This window comes from Vulpes vulpes, chromosome 16 (assembly GCF_048418805.1).
Source record: "Vulpes vulpes isolate BD-2025 chromosome 16, VulVul3, whole genome shotgun sequence".
Classification (NCBI taxonomy): domain Eukaryota; kingdom Metazoa; phylum Chordata; class Mammalia; order Carnivora; family Canidae; genus Vulpes; species Vulpes vulpes.
Window position 1 is genome coordinate 15,737,897 of NC_132795.1, and position 21,492 is coordinate 15,759,388.

The 21,492-nt window shown below is 39.4% G+C and overlaps 1 protein-coding gene across 1 annotated transcript in view; it reads left to right on the forward strand.

Moving 5' to 3' along the window:
* DYTN (dystrotelin) overlaps positions 1-21,492 on the forward strand; it is a 49,457-nt gene that overhangs the window by 15,217 nt on the left and 12,748 nt on the right. The window contains exons 6-9 of the mRNA XM_026002056.2: positions 307-378; positions 628-791; positions 5,674-5,785; positions 7,428-7,576. Coding sequence (XP_025857841.2) covers positions 307-378; positions 628-791; positions 5,674-5,785; positions 7,428-7,576 — 497 coding nt within the window. The remainder of the gene's footprint in view (positions 1-306; positions 379-627; positions 792-5,673; positions 5,786-7,427; positions 7,577-21,492) is intronic.

A 21,492-nucleotide genomic window follows, 5' to 3' on the forward strand; every position in this document is an offset into this window, starting at 1 on the left:
GGATCATAAGGAGTGAAACGATGGAAACTGTCCCCATACTGCCATGATGGCTAGACTCTCTTCTCAGCCACCCCCTTCCTTACAGCCCCACTTCTTTACCACTTGTTCATTGACTGTCCCCATTCAGGCATTGCACTAAACCCATATATTCCTTGTCTGCTTGGATGGGGGCAGTTCACCCCGTCTCAGACACCAAGTACTTGTGACTCCATGGCTGCAAGTGCCACTAGTCAGGTGTGCTGATTCCAGGGGTCACATATTTCTCCGGCTTCTCATGACTGACAGGGGGTTTCCTGCCTCTTGTAGATCCCAACTGTCGTGGGGGAAAGTCGCGCTCTGTGCTCTGTGGAAAGTGCTACCCGCAGCTGTTTCCAAGGGGTGAGTGCCACATGAATGTCCCCAGGAGTTGGGGCAGACACACATGCTGATCAGTTCAAATTAGGGAACTGTTACTCTGCACAGCATCCCAGACAACCTAATCTAAGATACAGACTTGCCTCTGACTTTCCATGTGATAAACTTCTTTGGCAGAAACAGCCAGAAAAGAAGATGAAAATACATTTTCATCTACACTAGAGACCAAAGTCATGCCTAAAAAACACATCTGAGTGAGCCATTGTTTTTCAGGTGTTAAGCTCAACAATCAAAGAAGAAAAATTCTTGTCTTGGCTACAATCTGAGCCTCCCATCCTCCTGTGGCTCCCAACCTGCTACCGGTTATCTGCCACTGAAATGATCACTCACCCTGTTCGGTGTAGAATCTGCAGGAACTTTCCAATCACAGGACTGAGGTACAGTCACTCATCAATATTTCATGGACATTCATTCTCCAAATGGGTCTGGGGGTGGAGCTGCATCTCTCCAGATTCTCAGTCCTTCTCACACACTTGGAACTCAGTTGATACTTTGGGGTCAATAATTTTCTGCATGAGGGATCTTGGTGGACAATGAGTTATATTTTATCTTCTACAATTAATGGAATATTAAATTCTTCAGGTGACATGTGGAATGTCAATGACATGTGGAATGACATGTGGAATGTCAATAGACATTTTTATGCCTCTAGGAGGAACATGTTTTTGCTTCATGCAACATTTTCATGGAAAATGTTTTTGCTGTTTTTGCAAACAGACCTTTTAGATATTTTAGAATCATTCATAAGGGAATGGCAGTAATAATAATAGTTTATTTAGCGTTAAGTAGTAGGCTGAATGATTCACATGGATAATTTCATTTACGGACTTGTTATAACCTCTATAAAAGGTGGTATTATTTGCAGAGAAGCTAAATAACTTGCTTAAGAGAAGCGAAATAACTTGCACATGGATAGCAAGTAGATGCGGGCAGTCTGAATCACGACTCCCTGCTTTGCAACCATGATGTTATGCTGCCTCCCAGTGTAGACAACTTGGAACAAGGTCTCAGGATCCAAACGAATAATCAGGTTTTGTGGGAGCAGCTCATACCGGATCTTCACTCTGCCCAGAGGAAAGGGTAGATTCAGAAGCTGGGTTTGGAGGTGGGAGATTCAGCTGTTTCCATAGCTTTGAGGATGATGGTCAGAACCTCATCTTAGGAAAAGGTGTTGTTGGTCTCTCATAAATAAAACAATAAGGAAGTGAAATTGCAGTCATTAAAGACTTAGGGAGGAAAGAAGGAAATCAGCAGGTCTAAGCCAAGCACAGGGACGCCATTATCAAGGTGAATGAATGCAGGTAGGGGCTGAAGGTAGACCGAACTGCTACAAACAAGTCAAAGAAAGGGGTGCCCAGAAGGGGCCAGAGTGAACACTTAGGGACTCTGTTCCTCTTCACATCCTATGCTTCCAGATCTTAACTAGCCCAGATGGTAAACATGCTCCCTGTGGATATAAAATATGTCTGCTAGATCTAGTAATAAGCTGAAAATCTTATTTTAATTTTGCCAAGAAAATGAACTGGGTTTGCAGAGAATTCTGAGGACATGGTGAAATTTCACTCTTGAAAGCCTCTTTGCAAATAACTATACTTTAAACAATATAACATATAAATGGGAAGGACCATTGGAAACCAAACAGACTGAACCAAAGAAATCTCCACACTATGATGAATAATAAACTCTTTTTATATTGGACAGTGGAGGAACATGAATATGATTTATCATGTTATATGCATATTATAATCATTTACCCAGTAAACAAGTAATTCATTAAGTAGTTACTACATGTCATGCACTGGACCAGCTACAGAATTCACTTTGCAATCATACAAAACACAACTTTCATGTTGAAATGTTTTTTTTTCAAAATGATCATGTATAACATAAAACAAATATTATTATTCCTATTTTATAAAGGGGTTTCAAAGAGTTTGAATGACTCCGGTCACACCAAGGCAAGGGCAAGAAGTGCCATTCTTTAAATTTCAGATTACATCCCTTTCTACTGAGAATGAGATTCACCTTCCTCTTAGCAATGCCTCCAAGCAAACCCTCTTTCCTCCAAGGCAATGTAGGTTCTCAGATATGCAGATGGCTGGGTGACCTGCACAAGGCCATTAACCTCTCTGGACCTCGGTTTCTTTGTAAGTAAAATAAGGAAGGCTGGGTCCCATGGAGTGCTAGGCTTCTTTTAGCTGTAACCTTCTGAGTCTATTAGAAATTGTTAGAATTTATTACAGTCCTAACCTTAAACTTGTGTTTTTGGCTCTCATAAACTCCAGCAATAGCCTCAAGGCTTTAAGTTTTAGTGAGATTAATAAAGTCATTTTAGAGCAGAAGTGTTTGAAGACCTAGAGGTAACAGGAATAAGGCAAAGGCTTAACCTTCTAAAGTAAGAGAAAGTACAAAGACCAGAGATTGTTCCTAAGCCGGTGTTATATTTTAGCAGGACATGTCACATTTATGCTCTGTAATAACCATGGAAAGTTGAGATGAGATTGGGAAAAAAAAAAAAAACCTTCATTCTTTCTTGGTAAAGACATCAACAGACCAATCTCATTATTCACAGTATACCTTTCCTCATATTACCTGTAGCTAGTTTCTGAGCATAAAGGAATTAATGCAAGGTTAGGGGTCAGTGTATTGTCCTAGATGAATCAACTGCAACCATATGGTAATGCTGGATAATGTAGCCAGTACTTATAAATAATCCTTATTTAAAATATTGTTATGCGGGCAGCCCTGGTGGCACAGCAGTTTGGCGCTGCCTGCAGCCTGGGGTGTGATCCTGGAGAACCGGGATCGAGCCCCACATCGGGCTCCCTGCACGGAGCCTGCTTCTCCCTCTGCCTGTGTCTCTGCCTCTCTCTGTCTCTCTGTATCTCTATGAATAAATAAATAAAATCTTTAAATAAAATAAAAATAAAATATTGTTATGCATTTCATGCAAAGAGCCTTTGTCTTCCCAATTATGCATGTTGAATAATTTTCAAATCACTGTAAAACTTTGCAAAACCAAGAAGGCAGAATTTACCAGTCCCGTTTTCCTTGTGAATAACCTAAGTCATTCATTTAACTTCATTCAGGTCATTGAAAACCTGCAAGGTACTAAGTATCCTCCAAACATCTGACCTTATGTTTCCACTTCAAGGTCCCCAGTACCGGTGCATTCAAACTCAAGCCTCCTGCACTGTTGGTCTATTCCAGTGGTTAATATAGCTGATTCTCCACTCAGGTGGTATCCCTGGCGTCAAAGTCAACTTTTACCATTGACCAAGAAGTTGTGTAACTTTGTACAAGTTACTTGAACTCTGATTCAGTGTCTTCATCTGAAAAAATGATAAGAATGCCTTACCTTAAATAACTTTCATGGGGATTGTGTCAACCCATGTATGTTGCCTGCCCTTCAGTGACTGTTCCAAAACATTAGCTACCATTCTAGCCACTCGACACAATTTGTTAAGACCCTGCATTGGAACGAGGTGCCCAGGCATGGCAATGGACAAGGGCAGCTGATGGTTGACCTTAAAGAACTTGCATTCTCTTGCTCTGCCTTCAGACAACTTTGGTCAGAAGACCTTCTACCATCTGGCCTCAGGAGCATTCCAAGTTTTGATTCCTCTGTTTTTTTAGAATAATCAGCAGGTCTGATAGATTTGATGTGCTCCAAACCCTCCTTCTTGGCTCCAATCTCCTTCCCTCACTCTTCTTTCTCTCTGGCGTTTCGTCCTCATAGATCTCCAGCCCAAAGGCATACTTCCCCCATGAAAACTTTTCAGCAGCCCACCGGGGTCTCCCCCCTCTCTCCCTCCTACAGTACTTGCCTTCCATGCCTCAGACTTGGCACACAATCACATATTGCTTAACTTTGCTAGTTAGTACCACAAGCTTCCCTGTCATCTTTCCACAGCAAGACATGAAATTCAAAGAGCATAGGCATCTTATTGTATTTCTTTTTCTGTAACTTTCAAAGCAGTGGTTGAAAACTTTACAGGAGCTAGGCATGCGGTCTGTATGCGGGAAGTAGGCCCAGGAAGGACAGTGGTGAGTGGAAGTGTCATCTCCAGTCTAGAAGGAGTAGCTGCTACTTTGCCATCATCAATTCTTGTCATTGATGAAGAAGGCAGTATTTTATACCGCCTACACTGCAGTTGGAGAAGAGAATTAAAATAACAGGAAAAGGGGTCCTGGATGGCTCAGCAGTTGGGCACCTGCCTTTGGCCCCGGGCGTGATCCTGGAGTCCTGGGATTGAGTCCCAGGTCGGGCTCCCTGCATGGAGCCTGCTTCTCCCTCTACCTGTGTCTCTGCCTCTCTCTCTGTGTCTCTCATGAATAAATGAATAAAATCTTTAAAAAAAATAGCAGGAAAAAAGTATAGATCCCTGAGCTTTAACAGACAAACAGTATGATTCCACTTAAATATCATTAAAAGTCATTAAATCCTAACTATGAGGTCTCCCCAGCCCTCTGCTGGTATCACCATATTTTCCCTGAGTAGTATGAGACACCCCTCCTTCCCCTGGTGTCTCCAGATAACCTCCTCATCCGTAACCAAGGGAGATTTAAGGGTGCAGCTGTTCATATGAGAAGGACTGCAATGTGGATGTATTAAGAAACTCGGATGTGGGGGCACTCCCCCACATCCTGGCTGGAGGAACTACCTCTCCTCTACTGCATTTCTTTCCTATAGATGGACTTCTAGAAAATCACAAAAGTTTATTTTAAATTCTTTATCTATGGTTTTATTTTCCCCAATACCATGTGGGAATGCAGGTCTGGTATTATCATATCTTGAGAATTTCCAAGAGAAGTCAAAAGTTGGAATTTACTGAAAAATCTCCCAGTTTATTTTATTTAGGTTGGCAACTAAATTCAAAAGATTTGAGTGCATTGTGCTGCCACACAAAATGCGGCTACAGACTTAGGAGTCTATCCAAAGGGTTGTGCACTGTACCCTACCTATATAAAATGTATGGTATATTTGTGGGGCCATGAATCAGACTTCTGTACTATGGTTTGTTGGATAAAACTATGTTACTATAATGCCATATTATAAAAAGTACTATCAAAAGATTTGAGTAAAGAAACATGTCAGAGTCATTTAATATCCCTACAAAGTTTGGGAGCGATTTTACACTTCCTTGATAGCTTAGACGTCTCTTGTATGTTTGGAGGTGCTCATTCTCCACCTGAACGTTATGTTCTTTGCTTACGTACTAGTTGTGACATTAGCCACATTTCCATTGAAATTGGCAGATACCGTTGTCTGAAGTGTCTCAACTTTGACATCTGCCAGGCGTGCTTCTTCGCTGGGCTTCACGGCAGGTCTCACCAGAAGGCCTATCCTGTGATGGAGCACTGCGTCCAGGTAACATCTAACCCCACGTACCAATGATTCATGAATCCAATCAGTACCAGCTACAGCAGCTTAAAAACTCTCCCTCCAGTAAAACCACAGATTCTCCTCCTTTCACTCGAGATAATATTTAAGACTAAGGAAGTGGCAAACTCAGCCTTAAATAAATATCTCTCAATATAAATATACTTTCTCTACATCATAGATTTCAATAAAACCTTTTGGGACAAGAAGAAGCCAAACAGCGTTCAATCTGAAGCCACTGGTCCCACATGATATAGCAGAAAATATCTGAAGAATAAGAGAGGAGAAGCACTGGAAATGTGTACAGATTCAAAGAAAAGGTTTTGGTTTGGTAAAAAGGATGAAATCAGGTTTCTAGTTACTAGTACCTGTCGGAGAAACTTTTGTCTTTTTTTTTTTTTAAGATTTTTTTTATTTATTCGAGAGAGGCAGAGACACAGGCAGAGGGAGAAATAGGCTCCATGCAGGGAGCCTGACGTGGGACTCGATCCCGGGTCTCCAGGATGACACCCTGGGCCGAAGGTGGCACTAAACCGCTGAGCCACCCGGGCTACCCACTTTTGTCCTTTAAACATGTCTTTTCCTGAGCCCTAAACTCCCAGTATTTTTTCTTTAGGAAAAATGAAAGAGAAAGATCACTCTTTTGAGTTTTGACTGAAAGAATATAAAACTAAGACTTCATAGCTGCCTTTCAAATATTTTTTAAGAAAATTCTAAATACTCAGCAAGAGAATTCAGAGCTTTTGAAGAAAAAAGAGAAATAGGATGGTCAATTTTAAGCAGAGAGCATTTTCATTTTCCCAGAAGGAACACTCACTCCTCATCACTGAGTTCCTGTGAATCAGTTTCCCCATAGATGGTATCCCCCCCAAACACCACAGTAGTGAGGGATGTTGATCGGCTCACCTCCCCAAGGACAGCGTTCCCTGGTTCTCTTTAACATGAGTGGTCTACAAAAGTCAAGTGCTTAGTGTTGCCAAAGAATTCCAGCGGGCACTGATTTACTAAATAAATAACCCAGAGGTTGCCCACCCACTCCCTATTTCCAAAAGCCTGGGGAGGAATAGGGCTCGTTGATGTTAGACTGACACCGTGTGGTCCCTTTGTTATTACACTTAGATCCCAAGTGCTGCAAATCTTTTAATAAGGCATCTGGTTCCTTTGTTCCTTTTAGCAGAAGTTCTTAATGTGGGGTTGCTGGATAAACTTCAGGCGGCCTGTGAATCCACTGAGGTTTCGTATGGAATTAAATGCGTGAGCATTTTTTTCTGGAGCTAACTCTACAAGGGATCTGCCAACTGTGAAGAGCACCCACACCCTCAATGTTAGCAGCCCTGGACCTAGCTCTGCTCCGCAGCCCTTCTAGCTTTAGAAACCCACGTTACTGGATTGCTCTCGGGAAGAGGGGTTATTATGTAAGCTGGGGGTATTTAATTTGAAACGTACACTATGTGGACAAGTAGGATGTGAAGAAATTCAGGTAGTAAGGAAGGAAGATGATTTTTTTAAGGACATATAAGTGAAGTGAAATAGTTCCAAAAATTTTCATGGTGGCCAGTCCATCCACGTGGGGGAAAAGGACCCCATTTAGACTGATAGGAGTCCTTTTTAATGTTGGCCCTTCCAGCAGACGTCAGCAAAGGAGAATACAAAATTCCTCGTCAGGACCCTCAGAAACAACCTGCTCCAAGGGCGTGGTAGGAAAAAAGAAACTTCAAGAAGGCAGTGGCTGCTGGACCAGGTGACTCCAAAGGACTTGGCTAACCACACACAGGCCAGGTGAGTTTCTGTGAGTGACAGCTCTGCCGAACAGGTGGCAGAGGGCTTAAGATGCATTTCCCCTCTAAAAATGATCTTTAATTTTAAAATAGAACAAGAGGCAAAAATACTTCCAAATGGCCCATCCTATCATTTAGAATTATTCCAATTAAAGCATTAGACCCAGAAGACTTATAATATTAAAGTATTTGAATAACTTTGCTTTACATCCCTAGTTTTTTTAATATATAGTTTTTTGGTGGTTTGCTTTTGAAAGCCTAATTCAGAATCAATACTTTATTCTTATTGAAAAAGTAGAAGAAAAACACTCAGATTCCCATCACTCACAGATGTGTGCTAGTCACATTTTAGTATTACCAAAATAGGAACTATGCGGCATTCCAATTTTTCATTCTTCTTTTCTTTCTCTAAATGGAGAGTATTTCCCATGTCATTAGTCTCCAAAATATGCTTTTTAATGGCCTCACTCTCATCCTTATAAGAGAGCATCATAATATAGAAGCAATCCCTTATATCATTGAAGATTTTGGTTATTTTTTAAAAATTGTCCCCTGAAATTCTTTAGTCAATATCCCTACATAAGCATCTTCCTATAGTTTTAATATTTTACTAAGATAAATTTACTAAAATAAAATCATTGGGTCAAAAATTGTGAACTTTGTTAACTCTCAAAATTCAGAATACCAAACTGTGCTCCAGAGGGTTATCCCAAAGCACACCAAGCACCACTGATTTAGGAGGTCCCATCACTTACCTAAAGATCATCAGCCTGAAGACAACTTTAAAAAGTCTTTGTGATGGGGATATTTGGCTGGCTTGGTCAGTGGAGCATACAACTCTTGATCTCGGGGGTTGTGAGTTCGAGCGCCACATTGGGTGTAGAGATTATTTAAAAATAAAATCTTTTCTTAAAAAGTCTTTGTGATGCTAATTCTGATGTAATCACTTCTTCAAAATTTAAAATTGTAGAAACTAAAACAAAGAAGATACTGTTTCTATGGGCTTATGATCATCAAACTATGGGGGAGGAAAGAAAAACAGAATTATTAATTCACTCCCATTTTATCTACTGAGAGTAGAAGAGATCAAAAATTTAAATCAGAATGGTATCCATTTACTAATTTCTTTTGTAATTTCTGATCTTCCCTCACATACCCACCAGCTTATTTCAACCTCAGTCCCAGACCCTATTTCTATGGCCATTTTGTCATTTTCCAATATAAATATGTTTGTATAGCTCTTTAAGAGAAAAAGTATATGTTGACATTGCAATTAGATGTTTTTTATGTCTTGCCTGTGTCACATTTACCTTGCAGGCTGTTATCAATATATCTTTAAAGTAAGAAAATTCGAGTATCATCTTGATGCATATCTTTAATATAGTACAAAGAATTTAAAAATAAGAACAAAGATATCAAGTACCAATTCATCTGTCTTCTTCAAGAAGACAGTTCTTTCCCTAACAAAGGAACAATACAATGTGTCAATTAGTCATCTGGATTTATTGAACACTTGAAATCTTATTTAAATTCCTACATTCTCATAGTTAGAACACAAAGATCCATACTTACTCTTAATTTGATTTCTTTGGCTGCTGAAGCCAGGCTGATGTTTTAAAAGCACAAATATGATGGCATTCCTCTTGTGCCCACCTCCCCCAAACTCCCATGCCTTAAATCCCCCCATTATATTCCCATTGTTTTTAAGCTAGAAACTAAGAGTTGTAATGACTTAGAAAAGTTCTGCATATTTTGGCCCCCCCTGCATACCTCTCTGGTTTCATCTCCCTAATCCCACATTGTCTGTGATCCAGCCTTCACTCCTCTCCCCCACCCCAGAAGACTAGGCCAGATCCTTCCCCACTGAAGAATTAAACCTTTACTTTACCCTAGCCCACCCAACTGCATGGCTTGAGGCTCACTCCTAAAGACCTACAGAGAGGGGTGCCTGGGTGGCTCAGTTGGTTAAGCATCTGACTCTTGGTTTCAGCTTAGGTTATGATCTTAAGGTCATGGGATCAAGCCCTGCATTGGGCTCCACGCTTGGTGTGGAGCCTGCTTAAGATTCTCTCCTTCTTCTTCTTTTACCCATCACTGCACACAAGCATACACACACATTCCCTCTCTCCTCTCAAAGTAATAATAATTAATAATAATAATAATAAAGACCCACAGAGTTCTTTGCTCAAATGCCATCTCATCCATAAGGCCATTCTTGACCACTTAACATTTCAGGCCCTGTCCCTACACTAGCACTCCCAATCATCCTCCCTTGCTTTATTTTTCTTCAGAGCATGTCATCAGCACCTGACACCCTATATATTTTACTTTTACTTTTTGTTTGTTTTCTATAATGTAAGCTCAGAGGCCTGGGGGTTGAGGACCTTTTATTGTTTCCAGCTGTATTTCCAGAATCTATAACAACATCTGAATTTGATAAATACTCAATAAATGTTTGTTGAATGATTGGCTGATGGACTGAATAATACGATGATGGATGCATGATGAAGGAATTGATGGGATAATAAGTTAGGTCATGAATTCTTTTAGAATGGAGTATGAGAAAGTGTCACAAGAGTGATTGATGACACGGTGTTGGGAGAAGGTAGTGAAGTTTGATTAGGCTTTGTGCTCAGTCAGCGGTATAGCCTTGGGGAAGTCACTTCATATTTCTGTGACTCAGTTTCTTCACCTGATACTAGAGATAACCTGTCCTTCCTACTCCCAGAGTAGTATCAGTGGAGATAAGAGGAGGAAGGGAAATTGCAAGCACTATGTAAAGCTAAAGGTTTTTTAAATGTCAATGTGTTCTACTCTGTCCACCTGAGTACAACAGAGTGTTCCCTAAAGTAAAATTCTTATGTAATAATTTTCAGTTTCACCTAGATATTAATGAGTTCAGAAATTCTGATTAGTGGCTGATCTAGGAGAAATGAATGTGGAACATTAGTGTCTAACAATGTAGTAAGAGGCAAAAACACATCGCTGATATCTATTGACACATTTGAATTAACCATCTTCCAAGGGATTAATGATTTTGCCAAGTGATGACACTGAATTCGTTCATCAACTCAGAAAATAAGCCTCCTCCCTATAATGTGAATTTACTCACTTTACATATAATGGTTTACACTGAGAACATTTTCACTTACGAAAAATGTAACTGAAAGTCAGGTGCCAAATATCACCATTGTTATTAAATATTTTGGGAAATTCTTGCAAATATAATAAAAAGGAAATTAAAATGGTGAAACAAACAAAATAACTTTCATTTGCAGTCAACATCATTATACATACCCAAGAAAGTTCTAGTAAGTCTAGCAAAAACTTTTAGAATTAATAGGCTTTGAGTGGTGGGAAATAAAATACATATGCACAAATTAATAGCTCTTCACTATGATAGCAACAGCCAGCTAGAAATTTTATTAAGATCCCCTTTATAGTACCTGTAAATATAATTTTAAAGAGAAACTTGGGTAAAAAAAAAAAAGCTTAGCAAAAAAGATACAAAAGCCACATAAAAATTATAATATTTAAGAGTATAGAAAATAAGACCTGAACAAAAGGATAAATATACCAAATTCCTCAAAGATAAGGCTTTGTATAAGAATTGTACATTTTCCAAAAATTACTATAGTTGACCCTCATTATTCATAGATTCTGTATTTATGAATGTACTTATTCATGAAAATTTATTTATAGCTCTAAAATCAATACTTGCAATGTTTTCCAAGTCATTTGCAGACATGCACAGAATGGCAAAAAATTTGAATTGGCTGATCCACAGCTGAGTGAACTGAGAGTCACTCTGCCTTCTTGTTTCAGCTCTTATACCATAAACATATTCTTTTCACTTTTTTGTGCTTTTTGATGGCGATTTCAATATTGCAAATTGCCCCCCCAAACATTGTGCTGAATGCTATCTGCTGTTCCTAAGCACAAGAAGGCTCTGATGTGTCTTAATAAGAAAATACATATGTTAAATAACCTTCATTCAGGCATGAGTATGGATGGCTCTCAAGCCATGAGATTGTATGAGATCACTAAGGAGAGTGTAGACAGGGAAGGAAGGAGAACATATTGAGTCCTACAACAGTCCACTTGCAAAATTAGAGAGCAGAAGAAGAGCTGGCAGGGGAGACTGAGAAAGATGAATGATCTGGGAGGAAAACCAAGGAAATAAGGAATTGTGGAAGGTAGGTAAATACAGTGTTTTAAGGAGCAGGGCGTGGTCTAGTCTGTCAAATGCTGGGGCGAGGGCAAGTAAGAATTGGCCTTTGGATTTTGCAATGAGGGAATCATTGCTGTCCTCAGAAAGAGCAGTGTAGGACAGCCGTAGTAGGAAAAATCAGACTAGAGGCAGTTTAGGGAAGAATGGGAGCTAAGGAATTAAAGATACCGAATAAAATTCTTTCCAGGATTTGTTACAGTAGAGGGAGCAAAGGGATGGTGTAGGTGGTAGGCAAACCTCAAGTGAAGAGAATGTTTTGTTATTGTGTTCTACTCTGAGTAATGTATACACACTACATTTACTTCTTACCCCATGTGAGATCATTTTGATACCTTTGGGTTGTTCCGTACCACTTTCTGTATTTGATATACAAACATCAAATATATATTGAGTTTGTTTTTGGAAGAAAGATTGCATCATTTTATACACACTGTTCTGCCCCTTGCTCTTTTCACTAATGCACCATGATAAATGTCCTCGAGTACAATAGGTAGGTGCTTAAATTTGTTCATTTAAGCAGACTTATGTTCTGTTGTATGCCTGGATCATGTGTGTGATCCACTACATGTTTACATAGTAAACACTACATTTACTATGTAGTGTTGCTTGTAGTCCCATAGGATCATTCCCTTCAGTACTCAAACATGCTATTTTTGGAAATATTTGGGGAAAATAGCAGCATGTTTGAATACTGAAGGGAATGATCCTATGGGAATAAAAGCAACATAGTAAATAAGAACACAGGTTATAGCCCTGGAGGGCTGGACAATAAACCAGAAAGAATGTAAGGATCCAATTGCAGAAAAAATGGTGGAACACACATGATCCAGACATACAACAGAACATCATAAATCCACTTAAATGAACAAATTTAAGCACTTATCTATTATACTGGAGGCCATTTATCATCATGCATCAGTGAAAAGAGCAAGGGGCAGAACAGTGTGTATAAATTGATGCCATTTTTCTTCCAAAAACAAACTCAATATATATTTGATGTTCGTACATCAAATACAGAAAGTGGTATGGAACAACCCAAAGGTATCAAAATGATCTCACAAGGAGTAAGAAGAGAGTATGTCATCACTCACAGTTGTGTGACAAAGAAGTTATGGATTATTCCCATGCCCCACTGCTTAAACACGTAATTAGGTGTACCACAGAACAATCCCTTCTCTCCCTGTGCTCTCATCACATTCTGCAGAGATAATCGCATTATGTCAATAATGATCGTATATTCATCTGTTCATGAAATGTGAAGTCTCTGTGAGCAGGGAGTTCTCTGCTTTTATTTTTCATCTTTTATCTGCCATAACTCAAGATGGTGCGATGCTATAAAATAGTTTTTGAATAGAGGAATGAAACGGAGTGGAACTCTATAAAATGGAATATGCCTGACCTTAAACTAATCTGCTCTATTCTACGTTCTTTCCAATATGACACAATAAACACACACTCGCACTTAGAACCCTTAGTACCTGACCTGAACAGGATGACCTGGGGGATATTATGCAGTCATCCCTAAATTTCTTTGCATTCTCATATCTAGATTGTCAAGAAGGCAGGCAGGAAATAAAATCCCCATTTCCATTATTGGCTGATTGCTCTCTATCACCTAAGTAGTTGGATGGGAAAAAGCACGGGCGGGCGGGGGGGGGGGGGGGGGGGAGTCATGCTACTTTAATTTGAATAGTGAATTGAATATCTGATTTAACAATTTCTAAAAAGACTTTCCTCAATATCATGCCTGATAATTAAATATTATTACAATTTCTTATAAAACTCTGCTTTATAGCAGGATTTCCATTCAGTATAGTAGCTCCGAAGAACCAGTGTATGGAAGTCCAACTAGACCAGTGGAAACAGCAGCCACAGTGGCTTCCAAAAAAGTATCTCCAATGATATCTCGGGCTCAGCAAACTGATAACAGCAACCCACAACACCAGGTGAGTCCAAGAGGGAAAGGAGTCAGTGCGGTCGATCTGGACCAGTTTGTAAGGATTCAGTGAGATTCAGTGTGGTGTGGGGACTATTTTCAAGATGTTAATGTGATCAAAGAAAATATTGTTTAAAATAACTTTTTATCTCCAATCATAAGGTGTTATATATTTATTACAGAAAATTTGGAAAAGCCGGCAAAGAGCAAAAAACAATATCATGACTACAAACCGTGATATAACCACTATTTTAGTATTTTTAATTAAATTTTTTCTTTTAATTCCAGTATAGTTAACACATAGAGTCATGTTAGTTTCGGGTGTGAAATATAGCGTACACTATGGTGATTCAACAATTTTATACATTACTCAGTGGCCATCGTGGTAAATGCACTCTTTACTAATATTAATATTTTAATATTCATATATTAATATTTTGGTGTACTCCTTCCCCTGTTTTAAAAATAGTTTACATCATACTGTGGAATGTATTATTTATATACTTCTGTATCAGTGTAATAAGTTATATTGGGAGCATTTTCTATTGCCATTACAATTCTTCAGAAAACATTGTTGCAGTTTTTATTTAAATGGATGTAACATTATTTACCTAACACCTCTTCTGTTGTTGGATATTTGAGTTATTTTCAATTTTTGCTAGAATTTAAAAGTTTACTATTGAAATCCTTGTACATTATTCTTTGTACATGGCACCCCAAATATTTCAATAGGATATATATTTTTTAAGATTTTTATTTATTTATTTGAGAGAGTGAGAAGAGGGCATAAGTGGAAGGGAGAGGCGGGGGGGGGGGGCGGGGAGAGAAGCAGACTCCCTGCCGAGCACAGATTCGACATGGGACACAATCCTAGGACCCTGGGATCATGACCTGAGCCACCCAGCGGCCCCAGTAGGGTATATTTCTTAAAATGGGATCATGAGAATGAGAAGTGGGATTATTTTTAAGACTCTTCATACTTACTGCAAAAATACCGTTTAGAAAAGATACACAAAACTGCACTCCCAGTGAATTCAAGTAATTCTCTCTCTTGATGCTTCTTACTGTTACTTATAACTTGTTACTGTCACCAAATTTTAAATTTTGTTACTTTTATGAGCAAAATATATTTTAGTTGCTTTAATGTCCCTTTCTTCTTAATTTAGAAGGCAATTGTATTTACTCTTTTGCCGGTGTCCTTTGCCCAGTTTTACTGATGCATCAGTTTGTTTTATTAATGTATTTGAACTTTTAAAACTTTAGCTGTAGGAAACCTTTCTTCATAGCTATTTCCTTTTAGTCTTATGTATATTGTGACTTACTATATAGACATTTTAATTCCTGCAAAAACATTATTAATCTTTTCCTTTCTGTCTTATGCTTGGAAAATTTTCTGCATTAAAAAATCAAATGACCCTTCAGCTGTATTGTCGTAACATGGACTGATTGATTGATTGATTCATTCATTCAGACAACATGGCTTGACTTTTTTCAGAAATTTAAGGTTTAAATCTACCTGGCTTTTATTTTGATGCATGTTAAAAGGTGAGGATATTCCCCTACTCCTACTTTTTTGCTTTAATAGCCAATGCTTCAGGCAACCCGCAGTAAAATCAGAACTTTGACATGTAGCCCACTCTTTCCCTAACTTCCCCAGACAGAGGCAGAACCGAAGTGATGTTTAATCAGTGTGTCTGGTGGAGGCGCAGTGGATGGGAGGGTCTAGGGCTTCTTCTTCTGATACTTTGCTGGCATCATTGTTATTTTTTATTTTTTAAGTGTTAGCTATTGTTAAACAATTGTTCTTCTAGAAGCACTTTAAAATCATTTCTAAAATGCCAAATTAATCTTATTCTTTTGGCTTGAGTTGCATTAAACCTGTATTTTGTGGTGCAAATGTCTGTCAGTAATGGTTGTGATGTAGCTTACTTCTTATCATTCTAGGTTTCTCACTGAGGGCACTTGGCTCTTTCATGCCTCTTGTTCTTATTTTGAATAAACACCTTTCCCATTGTACCTTGTTCTTAATTATTGATGATGGTATACTGGAAAGTTACGGATTTTTTGAATCATTTTCTTATAAAAAGAAACCCTTCTGGACTCTCTTGATAATTTCAAATACTGGTTTAGTTTGAATTTCTCGCTTCTGAGTAAACAATCATACCATCTGGGGGAAGGGGAGACATTTTGGTCTCTTTCTTTCCAGTATTTAAACCTCTCATGTCTACTGCATGTCTTCATTCCTGAGAGAATCCAGATCTTCCAGAACAATACTAAATAATGCAAGAGATGATGGAACAATTTCTTTTACTTTAAAGGGAGATTTCATGAGGGCATTTCTCTCATGCTTCTCCATTAAATATGATGGTGTTAGTTGTTGGATTGAAATTCCTTTTAATGTGACGGAAGTCATTTTCTTTTCCTATTCCATTTATGTTTTTTTATGGAGATAGGCAATCAGAAGTGATTTTGAATTTATTTTAAATCTCTTTTTTAGCCTCATTTGAAATGATCCATGTTTTCTCTTATTGGAAGCATTGCATAAGTAGTCCCTGAGAGTAAACATTCCTGTCATTGCTGAAACTAAAAGCTGTATTTGTTCACAGTGGACTATTCTTTAAATATAACTTAAATTTGTTTTACTTATTTTTTATTTAGAATTGCAACATTTATGAGTCAAAATAGTCTCTCTTTCTGTCTCTTTCTCAATGCTGTCTTTGTCAGTTCTGAGCATTTGAGTTTTAGTGGTTAATTCAGAAGCTCGTCATTTTTCATCTTATGTTTGAAGCAATTTATCTAAGATAAGAATTATTTATTTTATTTTTTAAACAGATTTATTTACTTATTTTAGATAGATAGAAAGAGAGAGAGAGCCCGCACAAGCAAGGGGAGGAACAAAGGGAGAGGAAGAGAGAGAAAATCCACAACCAGACTCCCCGCTGGTCACAGAGTCCAATGCTAGGTTGGATCCCAGGACCCTGAGATCATGACCTGAGCTGAAATCAAGAATGGGACGCTCAACTGACTGAGCCACCCAGGAGCCCCAGAACTATTTATTTCTTAACAATTGCTGGAATGTAAGAGTAAAATCCTAGTACACTGAAGCCTTTATAATATTTAGACAAATTTTTCTTTCTTCAAAATTAAGTCTATTAATGTTTTCTTCAGGTAACTTTGATAATTTAGTTTCTTGAGAACATTATTTACTTCAACAAGATTTCAAAGTTTCAGGTTAAGTAAGGTATTTTAAACTTGTCATTTTATTTCTTTTTCAAATCTTCCCATTCTACTCTAATTCAACTCAAATATGCTCAACTTTAACCTCAAAAGAATAAAGTCACATTTCTATCTGAAGGATCAAATCAATATTTGTTAAGAAAACCTACATTCTCAAAATACATAACTACTGGTCAGTCTTTGGCCTATTTAACACGGACAATTAATTGCATATGTAGTTTTTCCCAAAGAGTAGCATGTATAAGGTTAATCTGATGTTTGCAAGCATAAAGTTCATTGTAAATATTCTCTCCAGCTAAAAAAAAAAAAGCCTATGAATTAATGGGTACAAGTGGTACACACAAATAATTGTAACGTAATTTGTATTGTTCTCTGTGGCATGTTTTAGAAGCCTCAATATTAATACCCTTAAGAAGACACAAAACCTATCCTCATTTACATATACCTGAGCAACATGAATTTTCTCTTACCCATTGCTCCCAAAGTGGGCAGTTGTCACCCCAACACTATAAGACCCCTTTGCAGCCACTGACCTGGATTGTCCACTTAGTAAAAAGTTCAGTTTTGAGGGAACTGTTGCTAAGTCTACATCCTAAAGGTGAGCTGCATTCGACTTTGATGTCTTTAAAGACTCCAGTGTCCATAGAAACGAAGTCTCTGCCCCAAAATGTGCCCATATAACTTACAGATAAAGATTCCTTCTGCCCATAGGGGTCTTACAATGGCAACTGAGTATCACACAACGTGATGGTATTCAAAACTAGGGGGGGACAGAAGGAAAACCAGCACATACACACGTAAGGAACATGTTAGGGAATTTGGAAGGGAAGAGATGAGGGGGGGGGGGGGGGGAGAGGAAAAAATGTAACCAAAAAATCTCAATGAAATTTTTCCATCAGAGGAATTAGAAATGCCATCTTGTGTGTGTGTGTGTGTGTGTGTGTGTGTGTGTGATCTGCAAATACTTCATCACCTTTTCCATCGGTTCTTTATTTGCCCTAGGGGGTGCAACTGCACTTGCAGGCCTTCCCCCCAGTCAGGGTAATCAGGACATTCTGATCCTAAGCAAGGTCTTCCAAATAGTAGCTGTAATGCTTTTCAATCCCCCAAGAAAAAGTAAAGATCTCATGCTGCAGCAGTGCTGGGGAGAAGCGTGAGAGGAGCTGGGTCCTGCCAACACCCCACCGCGGCGCACCCCCGCGCACCCCTGCACCCCTGCACCCCGGGCTAACCCGCAGCGCCCGCGCGCGGACCTCGCACGCCCCCTGGTGGGCGCCGGGAGGAACGCGGCGCTTGCACGGGCTCCAATCCACCTTAGTTTCTCAAGCTCCTGCTTCCAATAAAAGAGGGAGAAAAGCCTTTCCACAATTCACCCATTTTTCCACCTTAACGTTTCTACTTTTCCAACGAGGAAGTTTAACAGAGGTTCTGCTGTTAGGGTTTCTCTCCTTTACCCCACTCTCCTTTCATTCTATCTCACCTCTTTGGTGTTTGTTAGTTGCTACACCTATCTTATTCATGCAGTAAATTTTTTCCTTTGATTTAAAAAAATTTTTTTAAAATTATGCAAATAAGACCTGAATCTGTTTGCCTTTTAAAAAGTTAAAATGTTGCAGGTAAAGGTAAAAAGTCTTTTCAACAGTGATTCCCAACCCAGGTCGGGTTCCTACTTTCTCGGCGGTAATCTGTTTGGGGGAGATCTTCGCATTGGTTTGAGATGTATCTGTGCATTTTCATATATGTGTATGTGTGCGTGCACATGTGTGCGTGTGTATGCCCAAACTGGGCAAACGGCTAGTATCTATTAACCTTGACACCTGGGGATCCCCGGGTGGCTCAGCGTTTAGCGCCTGCCTTCAGTCCAGGGCCTGATCCTGGAGTCCCCGGATCAAGTCCCATGTTGGGCTCCCTCCATGGAGCCTGCTTCTCTTCTCCCTCTGCCTGTGTCTCTACCTCTCTCTCTCTCTCTCTCTCTGTGTGTGTGTGTGTGTGTCTCTTATGAATAAATAAATAAAATCTTTAAAAAAAATAAACTGGACACCTGAGAACCTTGCACACACATTCATGCTTAAGGAGGCACGTACAGCTTTGTCCGCTGTAGCATTGCCTGTACTTTTGAAAAACTGGAAACAGCCTAACATCCTTCATTTGAAAATGACAAAATGAACCATAGGACCTATTATATGGATGCACCAGGCAGGCCCATACGTCTAACCTGAAATGCTTCTCAACTGTAGAACAATAGGTGGCACATAATAATATAATATTTATCACCCAGTTACCCCATCCCTTCCAGCAATCCTCAGTTTGTTTCCTATGAATAACTGGGTGATGGACATTAAGGAGGGCATATGATATAATGAGCACTGAGTGTTAAATAAGCCTGATGAATCACTGACCTCTACCCTGGAAACCAATAATACATTATATATTAATTAATTGAGGGTTTTTTTTAAAAGATTTTATTTATTTATTCATGAGACACAGAGAGAGAGAAGTAGAGACACAGACAGAGGGAGAAGCAGGCTCCTCGCAGGAGCCCAATGTGGGACTCGATCCCAGGACCCTGGGATCACACCCATACTGAAGGTAGATGCTCAACCACTGAGCCATCCAGGCGTCTCAATTAATTGAATTTAAATAAATTTTTTTTTAAAAGTTCACTCATTCAAAGACTATGCTAGGCATTGGAAGCTGTTTGAGCATTTGAGTGAAGAGGCAGGCAGGCCCAGGTAATTCCAAAGGGCCACAGAGCACACACACACACACACACACACACACACACACACACACACCCCGAGTGTGACTTTGTAGTTCACCATCTTCTTCCTGCCCTTCCCTCTTCCTTTTTCAGGCTGTTCCTGCAGGCGAATGTTTCCAAGGTGGCCAGCCCCTCTTCAGATCTTTTGCAGGAAGGAGATAAGGCCACAGAGTGTAGCCGCAGCTGCTTATAAATGTAGAGTAATGAGATCCAATCTCCTATTCAGACATGTGGGAGCCAAGGGCCAGTACACGGTGCCCCAGGAGCTGGGCCAGGCTGGGTCAGGTCAGGACTTGCACTAGGGTGCCATGTAGGGAGCAGAATGTGATATGAGGAGAGGCAAGGTTCAGTGGGAAAACCCTAAGTGAGAGCTGAGCTGATCACTATTGATTTAAATAGCCTTGCTGAATTCAAAGGGAAGCCATGACTCTCAGTACACATCCACGTGGAAAGCAATGGAAAGCTGAGAAAGTTTAAGTAGAAGGTGGTGGACAGAAGGGAAAGATTTCTTTAAAAAAAGGGGGAAAAAAGATTGTATTTATTTATTTATTTGAGAGAGAAAGAGTGCACAAGCAGGGAGAGGAGCAGAGGGAGAGGGAGAAACAGATTCCCCATTGATCAGGGAGCCTGACACGGGGCCCTGGGATCAAGACCTGAGCCAAAGGTGGAAGCTCAACCGACTGAGCCATCCAGGCACCCTGAAGGGAAAGATTTCTTGAACCAAGGAGAAGAAAGTGATCCTGCTGCTTTTCATAGATGCCTTTGGGGAGGGAGGTTTTCGGGGCAGCAACCTAACTCAGGCAAACGACATTGTAACTTAGTTTTTAAACCTAAAAATCTTGTTTATGTTGAAATCCTTTTAAAGAAGAGCGTCATGTAGAAATGAGATCATGAAACTGTATCGTGAGCATGTGAACATCTGCATCCTTGTATCTGAGCCTAAATCCAAACACTACTCACTTTTTGAAATATTGTATTATATAAATAATATATATGTAACTAATATATATTACATATGTAATTTATATATGGAATTATCATGGTCCTATGGTGAATTTTTAGGAATGTGGCTTAAATTCACATCAAAAGCCAAAGCCTTATTTTCTGTATTTCTTGCTTTAGACTGTGGTTGGCATCAGGAATGTCCCGTGGAGAACTCATGAGTCCATTAATGCGCTCCAGAAGGAAAGAAGGTGGGCCCCACGTGTGACTGCACAAACACTGACAGCAGAGACAAACCAAAAGCATTTCCCTTTGCTTTTATGGGAACAATCTCTGCAAAGATAACACCATGCTTTTTTTTTTTTTAGAAGAAATTCCTTAAACAGAGAAATTGTAAGCCTGATAGGGTGGTAAAAGGGGGCTTTGGCTCTAATTCGAGTAGTTAAGCATGACATAAATAAATCATCTGGCTAATTATATTAAGGTTGGGGGACAGCATGGGAAAAAGAGAAACTGATACATCACTGGTGGTCATGATAAGCACAACACTGTCTAGAAAACTATCTGAGAATATATCTTTGCAGTCTGCTATCGAATCCCTGGGCTGACTCCTTTCTGAAAAATCCATCATAAAGATATATTTGAAACTGCAATTATGATCAAGGATTTTAGAGTCAGACTCTCATTTCACCTGAGTATGACTGCCTGGAAGTTTGTGGGCTCTCCTTCAGAGATGCCCACTTTGGGTGGGAGCCCAAACTAAATTCCAAGACCTCTTCAAAAGTGATTTAGGAATTTCAAAGGTTCTTT